The sequence below is a fragment of the Heteronotia binoei genome, chromosome 5, assembly GCF_032191835.1.
Source record: "Heteronotia binoei isolate CCM8104 ecotype False Entrance Well chromosome 5, APGP_CSIRO_Hbin_v1, whole genome shotgun sequence".
NCBI classification, from domain to species: Eukaryota; Metazoa; Chordata; class Lepidosauria; order Squamata; family Gekkonidae; genus Heteronotia; species Heteronotia binoei.
Genome location: NC_083227.1, coordinates 26,854,664 through 26,877,853, shown reverse-complemented (window position 1 = coordinate 26,877,853; position 23,190 = coordinate 26,854,664). Strand labels below are relative to the sequence as shown.

The 23,190-nt window shown below is 48.9% G+C and overlaps 1 protein-coding gene across 1 annotated transcript in view; it reads left to right on the top strand.

Moving 5' to 3' along the window:
- LOC132571881 (zinc finger protein 850-like) overlaps positions 1-22,492 on the top strand; it is a 49,473-nt gene extending 26,981 nt beyond the window's left edge. The window contains exons 8-11 of the mRNA XM_060238673.1: positions 111-368; positions 3,285-4,253; positions 10,952-10,956; positions 21,806-22,492. Coding sequence (XP_060094656.1) covers positions 111-368; positions 3,285-4,253; positions 10,952-10,956; positions 21,806-22,492 — 1,919 coding nt within the window. The remainder of the gene's footprint in view (positions 1-110; positions 369-3,284; positions 4,254-10,951; positions 10,957-21,805) is intronic.
- The last annotated feature ends 698 nt before the right edge of the window (positions 22,493-23,190 follow it).

Here is a 23,190-nt window from a genome sequence, read left to right as displayed (position 1 = left end):
GGTTTTAACTTACTTTCTGTTACCTTTTTCTCTGACACTTTGATCATCTCCAGTTTCCTGTTTTGTAATAATCTAGAAAATAAAGTTGTGGGTTCTCATATATCCGGCAGCCCAAGAGTGGATTACCATAGAGGACACCATCGATCAAGAAGGCCCAGGAGGGTCAGAAGCGGCAAAACCTCATGGAATGTCATTGTGGAAAGTAGAAGATGACAGCTGTTGTTGGCAGCAAGATGCCTCGGGAAGTCAGGAAAGACTGCGTTGTCAGCAGGAGGCCATCCCAGTAGAAGAAGTGGAGGAATCCATTCCCTGCTGGGGTCATAACCTGGATCCCCCTGAGATCATAGTCCGGACAGGGATTGATTCTGGTAAGAAATGAAACTTCTACTGTGTTTAAGAGAAAAGCATCAGCCAGTGTGCTGGTGTCCTCATGAGAAATTTCAAAGACCTTCACAGGTACATGGCAACATAAGTTATTAGAAGAGCCCTGCTGGATCAGACCAGTGGTCCATCTAGTCCAGCCTCCTGTCTCACACAGTGGCCAACCAGTTTCTCTGGAGGGCCAACAACAGGGCACAGAAGCCAAGGCCTTCATAAGAACATCAGGAGAACCCTGCTGGATCAGACCAGTGGTCCATCTAGTCCAGCATCCTGTCTCACACAGTGGCCAACTGGTTCCTCTGGAGGTCCAGCAACAGGGCATAGAGTCTGAGGCCTTCATTAGAACATCAGAAGAGCTCTGCTGGATCAGACCAGTGGTCCATCTAATCCAGCATCCTCTCTCACATATTGGCCAACCAGTTCCTCTGAATAGCCAACAATAGGACATAGAGGCCAAAGCCTTCCCCTGATGTTGCCTCCTGGCTCTGAGATTCAGAGGATCCGTGCCTCTACATGTGGAGATTTCCTTCAGCCACAATGGCTAGTAGCCATTGATAGACTTCTCCTCCATGAATCTATCTAATCCCCTTTTCAAGCCACCTATTCCTGTGGCCATCACTCCATCCTCTGGCAGCGCATTCCACATTTTCATCATTCTCTGTGTAAAGCAGTATTTCCTTTTGTCCATCCTGAACCTACTGCCCATTAGTTTCATTGGATGCTCCCTAGTTCTAGTGTTTTGGGAGAGGGAATAAAATGTGAGAGATTCTTCCGTTGCTATTCAGAGTTTATAATCCAGCCAGGAACCCACTGGGGATGGTGGGAGCAGAGGAGTTCAGGAGCAGTTCAAATCATACAGAGATAGCCTGTGAATGTCTGAGTCTCCGAAAATTGACACCACCAATGGGATGGGCCAGGGACAGAGTGGTGAGTTGTGTACATGTGTCATAAGCGTGGAAAGCTCGTTTGATGTTAACAGATGACTCATAAAGTATCTTACGCAGTTGAGAGGACTATTTCAATGGGGAGGAATCTGGTCTACTGTTGGGTTGCTGACTGTTCTGGATCTTTTGATACAGCCCTGGGGTGGCAGTTGACTTTATGGGGGAGCCATGGCTTAGTAGCAGAGCTTCTGCTTGGCATGCAGAAGGTCCCAGGTTCAATCCCCAGTGTCTCCAGTTGAAAGGATGAGGTAGACCCAGGATTAACTCAATAAATAGTTGACTCATTTAGTGAGGGGTCTATAGCTCAGTGGTGGAGCGTCTGCTTGGCATGCAGAACGTCCCAAGTTTGTTCCCCAGCATTTCCAGTTGAAAAGATGAGGTTAGACCCAGGGTTAACTCAGTAAAAATTTAACTAATTTAGTGAGGGGTCTATAGCTCAGTAGAGAGCCCCGTGGCACAGAGTGTTAAAGCTGCAGTACTGTAGTCCTAAGCTCTGCTAACGACTAGGGGTGTGCATTCGGTTCAGTCAAACCGAATAGACCCCCGAAAAACAGCTGATTCGGCTGTTTTAAAGCAGTGTAGGGCCAAATCAGATTCTCTGATCTGATTCGGGAGCCGTATACCGCAGTTGCGAAATGCCGCCATTCGGCCCCATTATACTCTATGGGCCATTGAAATCAATTGCAAAATAGGGTATAATTAAGTGCAGCTAGGGGGGCAGGGGTTTTGAGATTTTCTGAGACGCTTCAGGGGACTCTCTCCTACAGAACCCCCAAGTTTCAAAAAGATTGGACCGAGGGGTCCAGTTCTGTGGGCACCCAAAGAGGGTGCCCCTATCTTTCCAGTATTCCCCATGGGCCATTGAAGTCAATGGCAAAATAGGGTATAATGAAGTGTGGCTGGGGAGGCAGGGGTTTGAGGTAGAGGCCCCAATTTTGCAGGGCAGCTGCAAGGGCCTTTCACCTACATAGCCCCCAAGTTTCAAAAAGCTTGGACCAGGGGTTCCCATTCTAGGGGCACCCAAAAAGGCCCATTTCTCCCAGTGGTTGGGGGGGAAGCAATCAGTCAGTTTTCTCACTAATAACAGTGGGAAAACTGACTTTGGGGAGCAGAGGGTTTGAGGGAGAGCCCCCAGATCTGCAGAGGCCTCTCCCCCACAGGCAGTGCCATGTCCCTGAGCAGAACCAGTGCCACCATGCTACTGCCATTGGCACAAACAGCACATTAGATCAAACCAGAGAATCCCTCTCATTCAAAAATTGGGGCGCAGGCTCTTTGCAAGGACTGCTGCACAGAACCAGTGCATTGACTGCGCTATTGCCATGCAGCAGAGATGGGGCATGAACTTCCTGCATGTCAAACATCTGCCCACTGAACCACAGCCCCACAGAAGAAATACCAGTGTGGAATCCCTCAACACTCCACTGTTGAAAAAGTGCCCCAGTTTCAGTGACAAACAACAAATGGAGTGCTGAGGGATTCCACACAGGCATTTCTTCTGTGGGGCTTCCTCGGATTTCACACTATCTGCCCTGGGGCTGTAACTTGCTCCGTCTCTTTTGTACAGCAAACAAGATCCTCTATAAACCAGTTTCTGTTTGCCGCGCAAAAAAGGCAAAGCTAGTTGCAGCTCCAGGGCAGGTAGTGTGAAATCTGATGGAAGCCCCATGGAGAAGAGGAGTGTAAGAGCAGCATAAAGCTAGTGTGAAATCGGTCAAAGTTTTACTTAAAGGGTATTTAAGATTGTCATATGTTTTTGTTCAGGGAGACCCTCCTTCAGTCTCCAGGTAAACTTTTTTTCCTCTTTTGCGTTTTACAAACTGCCTCCGTGTAAATTTATGATCAGCCCTCAGTCAGAACTGGGAGACGAAGTTTCTGATGGATGGACACACATGCCTGCTGGGATTGACTGAAAAGCTTCTCTCTTATGTTTTGTTTGGATTTCTCTCTTTGTTCCAGCAGGTGATGTCTGGAAGAGTGAGAATAAGGGAGAAGTGCCTGGGAGACGGTTGGAAAAAGTCAACCACAAAGCATCCAAGGAGAACCTTTGGAACCGAGGCAGACCCAAGAGGCAGGAGGAGAGCCATACAGAACAGAGGAGGGATCCATCCAGTCCTTGCCAGGGGGAGGATTTGAATGAGATTCCTGGTTGGCTGGATCCATCAACTGAAAAGGGGAGGAGCAAGTATCTCAGCCTCCATTGGAGAATCGACGTGGGTGAGCCACCCTCTCGAAGCTTTGAGTTTGAGGACGGCTTCACTGAGACCGGGAACCTTCTCGAGTGCCAAGCGGAGCTGAAGCCGTACCACTGCCCCGAGTGCGGGAAGACCTTCAGCCGGAGCACAAACCTAACCTCACACCTGCGGATCCACACAGGGGAGAAGCCTTACGGCTGCTCGGACCCGGTCTGCAGCAAGCGGTTTTGCAGCCAATCGGATCTGATCAAGCACAAGAGAATCCACAAAGGGGAGAAACCGTACCAATGCGCCCAGTGTGGGAAGAGCTTCAGTCAGGGCTCTCACCTTATTTCTCATCAGAGGATCCACACCGGAGAGAAGCCCTACAAGTGCCTGGAGTGCGGGAAGGCCTTCAGCAAGAACACAAACTTGACGTCGCACCAGAGAATCCACACCGGGGAGAAGCCGTACACATGCCCGGAATGTGGGAAGAGCTTCACTTGGAGTTCAAACCTGACATCTCATCGGAGAATCCACACAGGGGAGAGACTCTTCAAATGCTTGAGCTGCGGCAAGAGCTTCTGCAACCACTCGACCCTGATTAAGCACACGAGGATCCACACTGGGGAGAAACCCTACAAATGTTTTCTGTGTGGGAAGGGCTTCAGCCAGAGCTCTAGCCTCATTTCCCACAAGCGAACTCACACAGGGGAAAAACCCTACAACTGCACCGAGTGTGGGAAGAGCTTCAGCAAAAAAACCAACCTCACACTGCATCAAAGGAATCACGCTGAGGGAAACTGAGCATTGTGTTGGCATGGGGAAATGCAGAAAGAGGTAGAGCCATGAGGCTTGGCTTCATCGAAATCCACCTGGGCTGAAGCTTTTTCTGGAAGCAAATGATCAATTGCCTGACAGAAAAGCAGCAGAAAAATGCTCTGGTTGTAACAAAAGCTACTATTAGAAACCAGAGCTAATTATCCAGGGAACACTAAAGATTACTTTGGGGGAAACCTAAATCACAACATTTTCTGTCAGTTGCTTACACTGGAAACCAGGGTGGCATTTTCTTGCTGTTTTTATAGGAACACCTCTCGTTTGTTGATAGTTATGTTATGCTAACTGTACTGATAATAAATTTCTTTCCCTCTGTGTATTGTTGCATTTTTTAAAGGATAAGTTTACCCTTTTGCAGATGTTTGCAGCTGTCAGGGGAAAGGCAGCTTTTTATGAAGTAGATCTTCATAAAAGGTATGGGCCAGATAGAGAAAATAGAGGTTTTGCTCTTTAACGATTGAGCAAGCCTTGCAAAGCAAACTGTCACACAAAAGGAAGATAATACTCTCCCGGAAATCCATGGAGCCCCAATCTTTCCTCCGCACCGTCACGGTGACTGGGATGACGCGCGGCCCTTCAGGCTTGGGTTCTTCCTCACCGTTCATTTTAGTAATCCCCGTAGCCTGGTCCTGTTCACCAGCCATCATGAGCCTGGGGTTAGGCTATGTCAGGGTGATAAGTGAGTTCCGACAAAATGTCAGACCCAGAATCAAGGAAAAGACAATTGAAGTTCAAGATCTTTATTCCAGCTTCATGGGCATACACATGCGTTGTCAGAACTGACCTCTCTGTCAGTTCCCCCAACTTATAAACCTTTGCCCTGACCGTTATAATTCAAGCCAAAGCGCGCCAAGCAAAAGCGGGGGGTTTGCGCGGGGTTTTTTCTAAGTTCTCAGGTGATGGTTTGCATCAGAGGCGTCACTAGGGTGGGTTGCACCCTGGGGCCAAGTGCGCCCTGCTGGCTGCGCAAAAGCGTGGAAAGGCAGGAAGCCCCTCTCCCTCCCCGCCCGTGTTTTGGAGGGAGCTGCGCCCTCTCCGCCTTGCGCAAGCGTCGACGGCCGCCTCTAGTTGCTGCCCGCCCGGAGCCCGCACCTGGGGCAGAGTGGGCGGATGTGCCCTGGTCGGTAGACGCCGCGAAGCCCCCTTCCCTTCACAGGCCCACCAGCACCCGGGAAGAGCCGCCCACCAGCCAACCACCATGCGTCAGGCCTTGACTCAGCCGCGTCCCAGCGCCATCCCCCTCTCCTCCGACTCCATGGGTGACTCACTGCTCCAGGCGCGGGCTCCGGGCGGGCAGCAACTAGAGGCGGCCGTCGACGCTTGCGCAAGGCGGAGAGGGGGGCCAATGAGAATGCTCTGGGGGAGGGCCGATGGCCCCCTTGGCCCCGCCCCAGTGACACCGCTGGTTTGCATCTCCTCCAGCTTTTTCGGGGCTGCAATGCTCCTACCACCCGTAGGGGTTCCAGGGCGACAAAAGTCCGGGGGACACAACTGTGGAGTGGATGCAAGAAGCTTTAGCCACTCAAAGCACCCAGCTCCAGGAGGAAATGCAAGCCATGCACACCTTCATGATCCAAGAGATGCAGGACCTGATGATCCAAGAGATGCCTGGCAAGTGCAAGTGATGGGGGAGCGGATCGCAGCTGCAACCCCCCTGCAACCAGCCCCTGGGGGTGGGAAGACCGCTGATTCCTGCTGTGGGGGGAGCCCCTGCGGGAGGCGAACAACCCTTGGGTGGCGACTGGGTGCCACAACCTCAACCTGAGCTGGACGAGCTGGTGGTGGTGCCAGGTGGCCCCTGAGTAAGTGAAGTGAGACCCATCGGAACTAGCCTACTTCATTGTGACTGTATGAGGGTACCTCAGCGTCTGGGCTCATAACTTCCCGACGGAACAGTCGCGAGTAGTGTACATTGGCAGCTGCCTCAGGGGCCCGACGGCCCAGTGGTATGTCACTCTATTCAAGAGGCAATCCCCTGCACTGAACTCAGCCACGGACCTCCTGAAGGTTCTATGACGCCACTTCAAAGACCCTCTACAGGAGACTAAGGCGATAGCGGCTCTACAAGACCTGAAGCATGGTGCTGGATCTGTCCGAGAGTACCTCAGCAAGTTCAGGGCGCTGAATTCCAAGGTTCAGCGATGGGATGAAGGGGCCAGGATACAGCAATTCAAGAGGGGCCTCAACTCTCACATATATGGAGAGGCCCTGAAGCTGGGGGAGCCATGAGATCTGGTCAGGTGGACCCAGCCAGCTTGCGAAATAGAGGATTGCAACAAGATGATCGCCCTCCATAAGAAGCAACAAGGGGGCCCCCCAAAAGAAGCTTGGGAGAAGACACCCCGACCCAATTTGCCCAAGCACGCCCCTGAACAGCTTTTGCGTGAGGAGCATGACCGGAGAGCCAAAGCAAAGTTGTCCTTCAAGTGCATGTGGGGGAAATCACATCGCCAGCGAATGCCCCAGCAAGCCGAAGGAGCCGCGGACCTCCATACCCCTGAAGCTGGAGACTAAGAAGAAAACCGGTGGTGCCGGAGCCCCAACGGCCAAGGCCAAGTCAGCGGTGCTGCAGTTCCAAGAGGCGATCCCTAAGGTGGACAGAGGGGTCCAGCTGCCGGGAAATGACCCAGACCTGCTGTGAGGAGCGTGCAATAGCAGGTCAGAGCCACAGCTGTGCCACTACGGGTGAGATTATCCGGGACTTTGTATTATGTACCCATAACATTAGTAAACCCCGTTACGAAGCAATTTTCTTGCATCAGGGCCCTACTGGACTCAGGATGCTCCAAAGACTTATTATCCCTGAGCTTGGTGGAAGCACTAGGATTTAAAATGGTGCCCCTTCAAGAATCCTATGTGTTTGAGCAAATGGACGGGAGCCCAATGAAGGGGGAGCCATGCAGAACGGGGACTGAAGTGTGCGCCTTGGGGGTGGGGGAACATTGGGAACCTCGCACGTTCATTATCACTCGGCTGCCAAGTTCCAAGCCGTCCTCAGCCTGAAGTGGCTGGCCAACCACAACCCGCTTGTCCACTGGAGCGGGAGCGCCATTTACTTCTTGGATCCGGTGTATGGATATGAAAGCAAACCGTTCCCTGAACTTGCCCCCTCCTTGTCAGCCCCTGCAGACTTTACCGAATGGTGGCAAGGGATAGCAGGAGGTTGGGAGATTATTAGTAAACAACTACAGAGGGCGCAAGAAGCCTACAAAACCCAATATGATAAAGAACACTCTGAACTTTGGGACTTAGCAGTGGGAGACAAGGTGTACATTTCGACCAAACACTTGCCTAATGCACAAAACTGTAAAAAATTGGGGATGAAATATTTGGGATCTTTCCCAATTAAAAGGATTATAAATAAGGTAATTGTTGAACTGAAACTGCCAAAAAATCTTAAAACATGTCCACCCTTGTTTCCATGCCAGCTACTTGAAGAAGGACCCTGGACCCTCGCTTTGGCACCCCCAGACAAAATCACCATTCCCGATTCTGGTTCGTGGTCAGATTCATCTTGAAGTGCAGGAAATCCTTGATGCCAAGATCAAACGTGGTGAACTGTTTTATTTTATAAAATGGACTCACTTTCCATTAAGTCAAGCCGAATGGGTCAGTTCTAAAGATACCAACTGTAAAGCTTTAATTAAAGACTTTTAAAACAAACATCCTAATAAACCCGGGGGAAAGGGGTCTTGGGGGGGGGCAGAATGTCGAGTAACTCCATCTTGTTCCTCTTGTCATATGTACTCAAATGTATAATGCTATGCTGTGCTTTAATGCTATGCTGCGCTTTCTATGCCTTTTATATAACTGTAACTTGTTGCTTATCTGGAGGGAGGATGGCATGTCTGGGAATTGGCTAGTTGCTAGGTAACCAAGGTCAAAGAGCTGGAAGATATGCAAACCATGAACTGATAGTGGGCACCTGCAGTGACAAGAACTTAGAAAAAAACCCAGGCAAGCCCCCCCCCCCCCCCCCCCGCTTTTGCTTGGCGTGCTTTGGCTTGAATTATAACGGTCAGGGCAAAGGTTTATAAGTCGGGGGAACTGACAGAGGGGTCAGTTCCGACAATGTGTGTGTATGCCCATGAAGCTGGAATAAAGATATTGAACTTCAATTGTCTTTTCCTTGACTCTGGGTCTGACACAAACAACATGGAAATTATTTCTCTTCAGGGGAAGAATTCTCATACAAAGCTTATTATAGCTTTATTGGCTCAAGTGCCTGGAGTTTCTGAGTCTTAATAGGTAGCAAAGCAGGGCCTTTCCATTGGTTGCCCCTTCTCTGGGGACCTTCTTCCCTAAGGTTCTGTGATTCATTTATTGTTTTAAGAAAATGTATGTGCTGCCTCTCCAGACCTGCTAAAGGTAGCACACACAAACAATAAGACAAAGACCTAGGTCATTTCTTAAAAGGGAAATAAAACTAAATAATGCTACCAAAACAAATTGAGTCAATCAAATAAAGACAAGCCAGCTCTTGCCTTGAAAACTCCATGAGGTGGAAGTTCATGAGGGAAGAAGAAGACGACTAAGAACAGCTTTGGCCCGGCACCTAAGGGACAATAAGGTAGGTGGTACCATCACTGAAAAGCCCTGTCTTTAGCAACTGGAGGCAAAGAAAGAAGAGGATCCAACCTTGTTGGACGAGTCAAAAGATGGAGGTGATCCTTTGAGTAACCGAGGGGTTGTGGTTTGAAGTTATACTTTCTTCCGTTCTTTTAAAATGCAATTTAAACTTAGGCTAGTCTTTTTTAAACGGAAAGGTAGAAAATAATAGTAAAGCCACTCTGACTAACAACACTGTAAGTTGGAATTACTTTTGCTAATGGTCTTCAAGAAAAAAATGCTTGAAAATCTTTCCCCATCTCCAGCACCCCACTGTAACATAAGCAGGAACAGAGTGAAGTTTTAATCCAGGGGCACCTTTAAGAACAACAAAGTTTGATTCAAGTTATAAGCTTTCATGTGTATGCACACCTCTTCAAGTGCTCTCTATGCAGCCATGCTTGTAAACAGGCCTCATTTTGGGCAGGAACTCACAGGAGCAGAGCTCCAGAACCTCTAAATCATGGGTGTCGAACTCATTTGTTATGAGGGCCAGATCTGACATAAATGAGACCTTGTTGGGCCGGGTCATGTCAGGTTGGGCCAGACCATGTCAGGCCAGATCATGTGTGCACTTATTTAAGATTAGGTAACAGAGATATAAACTTTATAAAGCACACAGACAAACACAAATATATATATTAGAAGTTAAAACGTTAGCACTCATTGGTTTTAAAGGTGCTATCTTTGTATTTCTTCCATGGGATCCAGGAAACTGGATCTTTCCTTCCTTGCCAACGGGACTTGGGGGGGGGGGGGAGCCGCAGCCAATAGAAGGAAGAGAGGCTTGGCTCAGTCACTCTGCTGTGTGTTTGAGACAGCCTGGGAAAACGAGCTCTGCCTCCCCCCCCTTCCTCTCCAAGGAGCCTCAATTAATAGAGAAAATAGAGGTTTTGCTCTGTAACGCCTGTGCAATTGAGCAAGCCTTGCAAAGCAAACTGTTACACAAAAGGAAGCAAGGTACAGGGAGAAGGAAGCAGATGACTGCCAGTTGCTCGGGGGCCTGATAGGAGCCCTCCCGGGGGGCCTGATTCGGCCTCTAATCTGCTTGTTTGACACCCCTGCTCTAAATCTTATTGTGCTCTTTCTTCCCGCCCCCCCCCCCCCAATAATTGCTTTTGGGCTCCATTGTTCAAACCCCCTGTGGGAATTTTGCTGAACTCTAAGATTTGACAAACTTTCTAATATTTTCCCCCACAAATAAAAAAAGGGAAAATAGCTAAAACATATAAAGCAGACAGATGGAAATCATCATGCCATGGTGGCCACCTAGGAGAAAGTAATTCAAAAAGTTTGATGGGAGTGAGGTTTTGTTATGACAAGTATAATTCAAGAAGCATTTTAACGTAGATGCCCAGCTAATAAAATTTAGCACGCCTTCCAGCGATGTCAGGGGTGTGTGGCCTATGCAAATGAATTGTGCTAATCAGCACCGGCACCTCATTTTCTATGAAATGACTCCTGCTTATAAATATACTTGGTTGATCAGCCGCAACTAACATCTAACTATTGGTCAGTCCTGTAGCTAGGGTCTGCGGCGGGAGGAGGCCACAGGGGAGGCCATTCCTCTCCCTCCCAGTGATTTAAAGTGCCTTTGGATCCACTGATTAGTGGGCCCTTTAAATGGCACGGGAAGGGCAGTCACGCAATTTAAATCACATAGGAGGGGTGGCCATGGGAAGGGGGTGAGGGGCCCCCAAAACCTGTCAGGGGGCCAGGCCCCTAGTTAGCTACGGGCCTGTTATTGGTTCTTTTTAATGTCCTATCTGGTAGGGTTGCCAACCTCCAGGCGGGGCCGGGCAATCTCCCTCTATTACAATTGGATCTCCTGGTGACAAAATGGTTGCTCTGGAGGGTGGACTCTATGGAACTGAACCCTGCTGAGGTCCTTCCCCACCCCAAACCCTGCCCTCCCGAGGCTCCACTCCCACAAATCTCTAAGTATTTCCCCATATGAGCATATGAAGCTGCCTTATACTGAATCAGACCCTCGGTCCATTAAAGTCAGTGTTGTCTACTCAGACTGGAAGCGACTCTCCAGAATCTCAAGCTGAGGTTTTTCACGCCTATTTTCCTGGACCCTTTTTAGTTGGAGATGCTGGGGATTGAAGAACCTGGGACCTTCTGCTTCCCAAGCAGATGCTCTACCACTGAGCCACCGGCCCCACCCAGAGCTGGCACCGTCCCCACCAAAGGCAGATTTTTCCCTTTCTGCTAAGTAGCCAGCGGCATTCACAGGGTTAAAGTGAGAGACTGCGCGTGCCTAGAGAGGCGGCTCAGCGGGCCTCTGTCAAAGGGGGAGGGCTCGGTTTGAGATTTTTCTCGCAAGGCAAAGCCGAGGAGCCTTTGGGGGCGAGACAGGTGAGCTTGCGAGACAGGTGGGCTTGCATTTGCCAGAGAAGGCAGCCAAAATCAGGGGGTTACATAGGAGAGACACCCCCATCCCCTGCTACTAGTAGGAATAGAGAAGGTTGTGGTAGCCCCTGGAGAGTCTTTTTCCTGCTTCTCTCGGAAGCAAAGAGTTTGGCAATTGTAGTCCCCCCCCCCCCCGTTTTCCCAATTCATAGGGGAAAGAGAGGAGTCACCCGGTGTTCCGCAGCCCCCTTTATCTCCCAGTCTCCGGGTAGGATAAGCTGTGCCTGCCTGTCTGCCTTGCAAAGCTGCACTTTGCACTTGTTCAGGAACACTTTCACCTCTTCGAGTTGCATATGGTTCAGGACTGAGTCTGGGTACTGGGTGGGGAAGGGGATAATAAGTCCCGGATTGCGTCAACCGGTATAGAAAGCATGGTGCCGCCAGCTGGATAAATGAAGCCGCGCAGGGACTGGAACCTAATATCTTTTTCCCCCAGACGTGGCTAGTTTCTATGGCTCGGAGGAGGCCTTGAATTTTGCCTGCAGCACTGAAGCTTTAAATAGGGTTGCCAGTTCCTGGAGATTTGGGGGAGTGTCTATGGAAGAGGGGATTTAGGAAGGGGTTTTACTTAGAATCTACAGTACAGAGTCTGCTCTCTGAGCCAGTTGTTGGGGAGGGACGGTGGCTCAGTGGTAGAGCATCTGCTTGGTAAACAGAAGGTCCCAGGTTCAATCCCTGGCATCTCCCAACTCAAAAGGGTCCAGGCAAATAGGCATGAAAAACCTCAGCTTGACACCCTGGAGAGCCGCTGTCAGTCTGAGTAGACGATACTGACTTTGATGGACCGATGATCTGATTCAATATAAGGCAGCTTCATCTGTTTCTCCAGGGCAGGTGATCTCTGTAGCTTGGAGATCAATTGTAATTCTGGACAAAATCCAGGCTCTGCCTGGAGATTGGCAACCCAAGCTGAATGCAGGAGAGGCTGTTGTTGCCAAAACAAGTTGCTAGTTTGTCCAAAGGAAAACAAACTCTTGGGGTGGACAGCTTTCCTCTTTGTGTTCTGGAGGGCCAAAGCCAAAAACTGTGGCTGGTTACAGTTGTAATACTACTGTGGCTCCAGGACTCTTCAAAAAATCATATTGGAGGTGCTTTGGGGGGGTGGGGGTGTTGCTTGAAATCACTGGCAGAAGAGCAGGACTTTTAACTTTTTAAAAGGTTGCTCAGAGGGAGCTTTAATGGTATTAAAAGGGAGCTAGACAAATTCATGGAGGAAAGGTCTATCAACAGATGTTTGCCAGAATGGCCAAATGGAACCTTCATTTTCAAGGGCAGTGTACCTCTGGGCTGTAATGGCTATTTAAAGTGTTTGCTGTTAATTTCCCATCTGGCTAGCCATTGCAGGAAAGAGAATGTTAGTTTAACTGGACCTTTGGTCTGATCCTGCAAAGTGGTTCCTCAGTGCTCAGGGAAGGTGGCCCTATCAATGGGATAGATTCAGGTGGGTAGCCATATTGGGCTGAAGCAGCAGAACAAAGTTTGAGTCTATTGGCACTTTTAAGACCAACCAAGTTTTATTCAAGGTATAAGCTTTTGTGTATGTCTGAAGACAAAGTGTGCTTGCAAACTAAAGGTTATACCTTCAGTACAACTTTGTTGGTCTTAAATGTGCCATAGAACTCGAACTTTGTTATATCAAGGGGAATCAGCCATGCACAAAGAAAAAATATTATTTGAATAGGTATCCAACAGGGCTTCTTGTATCAATTCAGACTTGTCTATCTAATTCCCAAGAGCCCCGTGGCACAGAGTGGTAAAGCTGCAGTAGTGTAGTCCTAAGCTCTGCTCACGACTTGAGTTCGATCCCAATGGAAGCTGGGTTCAGGTAGCCGGCTCGAGGTTGACTCAGCCTTCCATCCTTCCAAGGTCACTAAAATGAGTATCCAGCTTGCTGGGGGAATGTAGATGACTGGGGAAGGCAATGGCAAAGTCTGCCGTGAAAACGTTGTGAAAGCAAAGTCACCCCAGAGTCGGAAGCGACTTGCACAGGGGACTACCTTTACCTTTATCTGATTCCCAGCATGATGCCCCTTATTGTGCAGAGACTTATTTCTGCAAACAAGAGGCACTTAGAGGGAAAAGAGGTTATCATGCAGGCGTGGGGCACTCCCCAGTTGTGCAGAAAAAGCTAAAAACTGCTTTTTAAAAATGAGGTTAAAAACAGGCAAAAAGTACAACGTTCACTGCGCCTGCGCGGAGAACGGTTTACCTAAGCAGAGAACGTTCTCTCCCCACCCCTCTCTCTTACGGAACTTTTCAATAGAGCAGCCAATCACGGCTGAGAACTGCTTTGAGTACGTGACCGCCCTTAGCAACGGCTTTCTTAGCAACGAGGCCTCCACAGGTTTTTCCACTCTAGGGAAGCCTGGAGATAAGAGGAAAGGGAGGTGACGGGTGGCTTTGCAGCTGAACCCGCACCGTCTCGACCCCTGGCCTGCCTGGCTTAGTGACAACTCTCAGCTGCTGGACTGTATTTCACTGGGAGGGAAGCTGCTTGAGGGGGGTTTGGCCGAGCTCAAAAGTAGGGTTGCCAATCCCCAGGTGGGGGCAGGGGATCCCCTGGTTTGGAGGCCTTCCCCCCCCCACTTCAGGGTCGTCAGAAAGTGGGGGGAGGGGAGGGAAATGTCTGCTGGGAACTCTATTATTCCCTATGGAGATTTGTTCCCATAGAAAATCATGGAGAATTGATCTGCGGGTATCTGGGGCTCTGGGGGGGCTGTTTTTTGAGGTAGAGGCACCAACTTTTCAGTACAGCATCTGGTGCCTCTCCCCAAAATATCCCCCAAGTTTCAAAACTATTGGAACAGGGGGTCCAATTCTATGAGCCCCAAAAGAAGATGCCCCTATCCTTCATTATTTCCTATGGAAGGAAGGCATTGAAAAGGTGTGCCATCCCTTTAAATGTGATGGCCAGAACTCCCTTTGGAGTTCAATTATGCTTGTCACAGCCTTGATCTTGGCTCCACCCCCAAAGTCTCCTGGCTCCACTCCCAAAGTCCCCAGATATTTCTTAAATTGGACTTGGCAACCCTACTCAAAAGTAGGATTGCTAGGTCCAGCTCAGGATATATTTGGGGACTTTGGGAGTGGATCCGGGAGCAAGGGTGTGATGAGCACGATTGAACTCCAAGGGCAGTTCTGGCCATCACATTTAAAAAGCACCACACACCTTTTAAATGCCTTCCCTCTATTTGGAAATAATGGATAGGGGCACCTTTTTGGGGGTCTCATTGACCCCCTGGTCCAATCTATTTGAAACTTGGAGAGTGTTTTGAGGAAAGGCACCAGATGCTATGCTGAACATTTGGTGCCTCTACCTAAAAAAAATAGTGCCCCCCAAGCCCCAGATACCCACAGATCAATTTTCCATTATAACCTATGGGAACTGGTCTCAGCAGGCATTTCTCTGTTGGAGAGCCAGTTTGGTGTAGTGGTTTAGTGCGTGGACTCTTATCTGGGAGAACCGGGTTTGATTCCCCACTCCTCCACTTGCACCTGCTGGAATGGCCTTGGGTCAGCCATAGCTCTGGCAGAAGTTGTCCTTGAAAGGGCAGCTGCTGGGAGAGCCCTCTCCAGCCCCACCCACCTCACAGGGTGTCTGTTGTGGGGAAGGAAGGTAAAGGAGATTGTGAGCCGCTCTGAGACTCTTCGGAGTGGAGGGCGGGATATAAATCCAATATCTTGTTCTTCTTCTCTGCCCCGTCCCCACTTTCTGATGATCCTGAAGCGGGGAGAAGGCCTCCAAACTGGAGGGTCCCCTGCCCCCACCTTGGGATTGGCAACCCTACTCAAAAGTAGGGGGAAAGGAAGGGAAGAAGGGGGGATGGCCTTGGGGGAGAGAAAGAAAGGGAAAGATGGATTATTGGCTTGGGGCAGAGAGAAGGAAGGAAGGAAGGTTGCTTTGGAGGAAGAGAGAAAGAAAAAAAATAAAGAATGAGGGATTGACTTGGTGGAGGCTTGGGGGAAAAAAGGAGGGATTGACTTGGGGAGAGAAAGGGGGAGGGGGGAAGCAAAGATCGGGGAATGACCCCTCCTCACAAGTCTCTCCTTGTTACGAAATATTATGAAAAGGAAATAAAGGGCCTGACCGTAACCAGAAAAGACTGAACATGGGACTGGCAGCATAGGGGTAGGGAGTGGCATGTAACGTTACCAGCTTCAGTTTATGAAGGTCCTGGAGATTTGGGGTTGGACCTTGGGGAGGGATGGAAGGGACCTCAGTAGGACCTAACACCTAAGAGCCCACCCTTCCAGGCTGCCATTTCCTTCATGGGAATGATATATGGAAACCAGTTGGAATTCTGGGAAAACTACATGTCCCTCCCCAAAGTTGGCAACCTTAGATCAGCCGTGCACTTGTCCCTCTCTCAGTTTCTGCTTTCCATCTTCATTTCCCAGGCAGACGCTCAGCACGCCTGTTTAAGCTTGCAGTAACTTATTTTAACATTTTGGGACTACCACGGATGAAAATGGAGGCTCGTGACCCCACAAGCCCCATTTCAGGGAGGGGATCTGAAGGAACATGGAAAGCCCCTCTTGTCACCCAGGGTGAAGGACCCAAAGAATTTGTGCAGAGGACACCTGGCAATGAGGTGAAACAGGAGACAGTTGAGGGGATGCACTGGGAAGACCAGTGGCAAGTGTTCTTGAAGACTGTGGAGTCCCCTCCCTCAGACATGTTGCCTGCTAAGCCCTCCCTGTGGGATGATGCCAAGGCCTTTCTGGTCTCCTTCGAGCAAGTGGCTGAAGCCTGTCAGTGGCCCAAGGAAGCGTGGGCAGCCCAACTTTTGCCGGCCCTAAGGGGAGAAGCCGCACGGGCCTTCAGCAAACTTGAGGCCAGAGACAGAGAGGACTATGGGAAAGTGAAGGCTGCCATCTTGCAAGGGGACTCTATGAGGAGGGAGAAGCAGCGTCAACACTTCCGGCACTTCCGTTACCCAGAGGCCGAGGGGCCAAGAGTGGCTTGCAGTCAGCTCCAGGAGCTTTGCTTTCAGTGGCTGAAGGTGGAGAGGTGCTCCAAGGAGCAGATCCTGGAGCTCTTGATCCTGGAGCAGTTCCTGACCATCTTGCCTCCAGAAATCCAGGCCTGGGTGAGGGACTGTGGCCCAGAGACCTGCTCCCAGGCAGTGGCCCTGGCTGAGGAGTACCTCCAGAGGCAACAAGAGGCCCTGAGGCAGGAAAACCAGGTGAGACCCATTCACTGTCTGGTTGACTTTGGGTTGCTGTGAGCATGAAATGAAGGAGGAAGAGAACACATCTGGACTATTTTTGTAGCAGGAACTCCTTTGCATATTAGGCCACACACCCCAAGAGAGCCAATCCTCCTGGAGCCCTGTACAAAGAGCCCTGTAAGCTCTTGTAGGATTAGCTATCTCACAGGTGTGTGACCTAATATGCAAAGGAGTTCCTGTTACAAAAAGATTTTTCTGGATGACGCTTCCGTGCTAAACCCACATCAATCCAGTTTTCATCTGGGTCATGGGACGGAGACGGTACTGGTCACCCTCACAGATGACCTCCAGAGACATCTGGATAGAGGTGGCTCGGCGGTGCTGATGTTATTAGACCTATTGGCAGCGTTCGACACAGTTGATCATCAGTTACTGACCTGTCGCCTCGTCAGCACTGGAATCCAGGGGTTAGCCTTGCAGTGGCTTTCTTCCTTTCTCCAGGGTCGGGGACAGAGGGTGGCACTAGGGGAAGAACTATCTCAGCGACACCCACTTATTTGTGGAGTGCTGTAGGGAGCAGTTCTTTCTCTGATGTTATTTAAAATCTACATGCACCCCCTCGCCCAGGTTGCCCAGAGGCATGGGCTGGATTGTCACCAGTATGCTGATGACACCCAGCTCTACCTGTTGATGGGTGGCCAGTCCGATTCCACCCTAAAAGATCTGTCCGGGGTGGCTCAGGCTGAGTGGACTGAAATTAAATCTGATGAAGACGGAGGTCCTGTACCTAAGTTGCCGTGGTCTGGGACTGGAGGTCCATTTACCAACCTTCGATGGGGCGCAGCTTATGCCGGCGCCCAAGGTTAAAAGCTTAAGAGTGCTCTTGGACACCTCCTTAACGATGGAGGCCCAAGTAGCTGCCACTGCCAGGTTAGCTTTTTACCATCTGCAGATGGTAAAGCTCCCTTTCTTGATCGCGACGACTTGGCTACTGTGATCCATGCTACAGTCACCTTGAGATTAGATTGCTGCAATGCCCTCTACATGGGGCTGCCCTTGTCTCAAATCCGGCGACTCCAGCTGGTGCAGAATGCTGCAGCCAGGTTGTTAATGGGAGTTCCTTTACGGGATCTCATTCGGCCTGCGCTGAAAGCGCTGCACTGGCTACCGATAGTGTACCGGATTCGCTTCAAGGTGCTGGTTATCATCTTTAAAGCCCTATATGGCCAGGGTCCTGCATACCTTAGGGACCGCCTTTCCCCATATATGCCCCAACGAGCACTTCGGTGTGGAACCCAAAACTGGTTGATGGTCCCCAGCATCAAAGAAGCTAGGCTTGCATCAACAAGAGCCAGGGCCTTTTCCATTGCTGCTCCTAGCTGGTGGAATGAGTTGCCGGAGGAGGTGAGGGCCCTGCGAGAGCTCACACAGTTCTGCAGGGCCTGCAAAACGGCACTCTTCCACCACGCTTTTTAATAATGACATCTACAGCGATGGATTGGGCCCAGAAACACCACCGCTGGCTTGTTTGGGACCTCCAGAAGTTTAAAAATCGACCAGTCTGATTACCACCACTAATATCTTGTCTGAATACATCGAATTAGCACCAGATGTTTTAAATGTTTTAACGTTTTTATATTTAATGTTGTTTGTATTTACTGTTAAATGGTTGGGCATGTTGTTGCTGACCCTCGTGTTGTTAGCCACCCTGAGTCTGCCTTGGTGGGGAGAGCAGGATATAAATAAAATAAATAAATACATTTTTAAAAGCCCTGAGAACATTTGCTGCCCTGAGCAGCTCAGAGGAAGGGTGGGAAAAAATGTGTCAGAGATTGCCAGTGTGGATGTGGCCAGTCCTCTTGGCCCGTGAAACAGCCTGATTTGGGGGTGTTTCTCTGGAAGGTCTCCAAAAGTTCATATTGTCAGAGAGTTGCCAGCTTCCAGGTGAGGCCTGGAGATCTCCTGGAAATACAGCTGACTTCAGCAATCGAATCTCTAGGCTGCAGTGATCAGTTCTCCTGGAGAAAAAGGATCCTTTGCTTATTTTTATTTTAATTGCATTTCCTGAAAACATTTTTAATGCCCGCTTTCTACTTGCTCAGGGTCCCCCAGGTGGGGGTGGACTCTACAGCACTATACCCCACTGAGGTCCCTCTGGTCCCCAAACCTCATCTTCCTCAGGCTCCATCTCTGAATCTGTAGAAACTTCCCAATCCGGAGTTGGGAATCCTATTTATTTATATTTCAATTTGTATCCCGCCCTTCCCACCGGAGTGGCTCAGGGCGGCTACCCCATACATGGTAATAAGACTGGTAAATATAGGAGGGGGGACAGAACCAGGCCCTTTCCCTGTCACTCCCCTTTCCCAGCTGTTTTCTTAAAGGCTCCATCTTGGCTGTTACAGGTGACATTTGAGAAAGTGTCTGTGAGTTTCTCTGAGGTGGGCCAAGATCCGTTTGACGTGGAGCAGTGCCAGGTGCGCCCAGAACCCAAGCAGGAGGATGTCAGGGAAGCCGGCCTGCATGGTAAGGAGAAAGGCTGGTTTTGGCCAAAGAACTGAAGCTCAGGTGTGGCACCTTCTTTATTTTTAGCTGGCATAGTTTGGTGCTTAAAACCATAAGTTCAGATGTTTTAACAGGAGGAAAGATGAGAGAACTACAGAAGTGCTCCTGAAATTTGGCCTCGTTCTATTTCTTCATGGTGTTCCCCTTGCAGAGGGAAGCATGCTCTTTCATGCTGAATGTTTGAAAGCATTCTGTGACATCACAGTAGCTCAGCCTATAACCAGACACTGTTGGATATCAGCAGTTCATAGCTTTTCATACTTTTTTTTTTTAAATTGAAGGGTGCAATGATGAGTGTAAAGTGCTTGTGCATTCAATTTTGTTAAGTATTGCATAGCATGTTGGGTATTTCTTAATGCCTTCTGATATCTGGCAGGACTGAATTCCATTCCCACGAGGTCTTTCCTGGCTTGCTGTTTTTTCTTTCACATCTAGGCACACATCTCAGCGTCTCTGAGCCTCATCTCTTGGCAGTCAGAGACAGAAATGTGGGAGTCCTCTGCAGTCGGACCCCATCTGCTCACGACCTGAGTGTAGATGACTGGGGAAGGCAATGGCAAACCACCCCATAAAAAATCTGCCGTGAAAACGTTGTGAACGCAATGTTATCCCAGAGTCGAAAATGACTGGTGCTTGCACAGGGAACTACCTTTACCTTTAGAAGGAGGGAAAGATTTAGGATGCAATTCTGTGCGGACAGAATTGGTGTCCTCTGATGAACCTTTAGCTTGATTTGTTGGAATGAACCACACAACACGCGTGTTGAGGAGAAAATGCTTCTGCCTTGCCTCTCTGAGCAAGGGTTTATTTATCTCTGCCTCAGTTGCGCCAGAAATAAACCAGCTTACAGCATCGAACAGACAAAAGCACTAACAGGAAGACATCTGCCCATGAGGTCATGTCTACAGAAACTAATACCAGCTCAGCAGTTGTCAAGAATAAATTTATTTAAGGAAGCAAAAATGCGGGTTGAACATGGGTGTAAGGATCTTGTGTCATGAAAGCAAAAATGCGGGTTGAACATGGGTGTAAGGATCTTGTGCTCTTGTGTCATGAAAGCAAAAATTGCATGATCCTCCCACATCTTTGTGGGGTACAGGCAAAGCAAACATCATTCCTACTGCCTAATCCCACATTGATTGGGAGACTTGTTCTTTGGAAAAGCATTTCCAGTGGTCTTGCACAGGAATGTTACGTATAACTCCTATCTCTGGTGCAAGGCTAGGTTGCCAACCTCCAGGTGGGAGCTGGTACTCCTAGAACTAAAACTGATCTCCAGACTAGAGAGATCAGTTCCCCCTAGAGAAAATGGCTGCTTTGGGGGGGTTGGCCTTTATGGCATTATGTCTGCTGAGGCCCTTCCTCAAACTATGCCCTCTTCGCCCCCAAAATCTCCTGGAATTTCATAACCCAGAGTTGGCAACCATAAACAAATGAATCAGGATTAGAATTGCTAAAGATATGCTTCAGTCAGAATTCCAAGATGTCTACTGGAATTGGCCCCTCACTACTTCTTTTTATTCTGATGTGAGATATTTGTTAGAAATGTGTTGTTTTGTGTAGACTTTGAATAATTTAAAAAAAATTCCAAGATACAACTGGTCTTTATAAGAACATAAGAGAAGCCATGTTGGATCAGGCCAATGGCCCATCCAGTCCAACACTCAATGTCACACAGGTGCCAAAAAAACCCCCAGGTGCCATCAGGAGGGCCACCAGTGGGGCCAGGACACTAGAAGCCCTCCCACTGTTGTCCCCCCCAAAAAACACCAAGGATACAGAGCATCACTGCCCTAGACAGAGAGTTCCATCAATACGCTGTGGCTAATAGCCACTGATGGACCTCTGCTCCATATGTTATTTAATCCCCTCTTGAAGCTGTCTATGCTTTCCAAACTCGACCACCTCTCCTGGCTGAAGAACCAATAAGTGCAACTGACCACTATTAGTGAGGGGGGCCTTAAGAAAAATCAAATTAACATACTGACATATTTTATTTGTTTAAAGCATTTATTAGCTCATTTTCTACCTTACAGCACTCAAAGTGGCTTATTCAAACAGAACAAAACCCATAAAAATACATTTAAAAGCCATGAAACAAAACTGGTTTAAATTTAAAACTGCCAATAGGTAGGGGGGAAATGAACTAATCATATACCTGAATAAAACCATCTTCAGGCACCTTCTAAAGATCAAGAGTGTGGGAACCAGGCACACCTCCCTGTGGAGGGTTATTCCATAATGGTGGGGCTGCCACTGAAAAGGCCATGACTAATGAGAGGGTTTGTTCCAGCCTCTAATTTGGTTTCTCCCTTTTATTCCAGCAGATGGTGTGAGGGAAAGGGACAATGAGGGAGACCAATTTGGGGTCTCACCAGAAGGTGGCAAACATGAAGAGCTGAAAGAAAACTTTTGGGATCCCAACGAACTGAAAAAGCAAGAGGAAAGCCACATGAAGATGAGGGATGAATCCAGTCCTGGTCAAGATGGGGACTTCTGGGAACCATCGCAACAAGAAAACCAAATGGCCAAAAGAAAGAATGGGTGCCCAGGAGCTCACTGGGGAATCTACATAGAGCAGAATTCCAATCAAAGCTTAGAGTTTGTTCAGACCTTCACCCAGAGAAGAAATATTATTGAATGTCAAAAGGACCATGCAGAGGAGAAGCCATACAAGTGCCTGGAGTGTGGAAAAAGCTTCACCCAGAGCACCACCCTTATTTCACACCAAAGAATCCACACAGGAGAGAAGCCATACACCTGCTTGGAGTGTGGGAAGAGCTTTCATGAAAGCGCCATGCTCATTTCTCACAAGAGAATCCATACAGGGGAGAGGCCATATAAATGCTCAGAATGCAACACCAGCTTCCTTCAGAACTCCAGCCTGATGTTGCATCAAAGAATCCACACAGGGGAGAAGCCGTACAGGTGCCTGGAGTGCGGGAAGAGCTTTTGTCAGAGCTCCCACCTCGTTCAGCATCGGAGAACTCACACGACAGAGAGGCCGTACAGTTGCTCGGGCTGTAACAAGAGCTTTGGTCACAAATCGAGCCTTAATAAGCACGAGAGGATCCACACGGGAGAAAAGCCCTACACGTGCCTGGAGTGTGGGAAGAGCTTCTGTCAGAGCACACACTTGGCATCCCACCAAAGAATCCACACAGGGGAGAAACCATATCAATGTTCACACTGCAGCAAAACCTTTGGTAACCAATCTGGCCTTATTAAACACCAACGAATCCACACAGGGCAGAAACCATATACATGCTCAGTGTGTGGGAAGAGTTTCAGCCAGAGCACACACCTTATTAGACACAACCGAATCCATGCTGGGGGGATCTTTCCACCAGAAACTCCTCATACAGTTAGGTCCTTCTCTGGGGCCCTATTCTAAGTGGACCTGGGTTTTTGAGCCCCAGAAGCTAGTGTTGGCAAGGAGAGAATTTTTTTCAAGGCTGTCTTTCTCTGCAGAGTTCTGTGGTCTTGTGGTTGTGGGTGGTTTCAGTTGAGTGTGAGCATCAACGATTTCAGCACATTGTATTGTTTTATATAAATTGTCTTGAACTTCTTTCTGAACTAGGAAAGTGAGTATAAAACAAACAAAGCCTGTATGGTGGTTTCAGTTGAGTGTGAGCATCAACAATCTCAGTACATTGTATGTAGATCCAAGAGGGCAGCTGTGTTGGTCTGAAGCAGTTGAACAAAGCAGAAGTTGAGTTGCACCTTTAAGACCAACCAAGTTTTATTCAGAACGTAAGCTTTCTTGTGCTCTCTAAGCGCACTTCATCAGATAAGGGGATCGGGTATTGTGGGCTGAAATACATGCAGTTTGTTGTTTAAGAGTGCAGACTGGCTGTGGTCACATGATAAAACAGTGTTGCTTGGCCGTTTTGTCATGTATTTCAGCCCACAATACTTGATCCCCTCTTCTGATTAAGTGTGCTTAGAGAGCACACGAAAGCTTACGTTCTCAATAAAACTTGGTTGGTCTTAAAGGTGCACTTGACTCCTGCTTTGTTCAAGGACATTGTATGGTTCTATAAAAAATGATTTGGACTTCCTTCTGGATTAGAAAAGTGAGTATAAAACAAA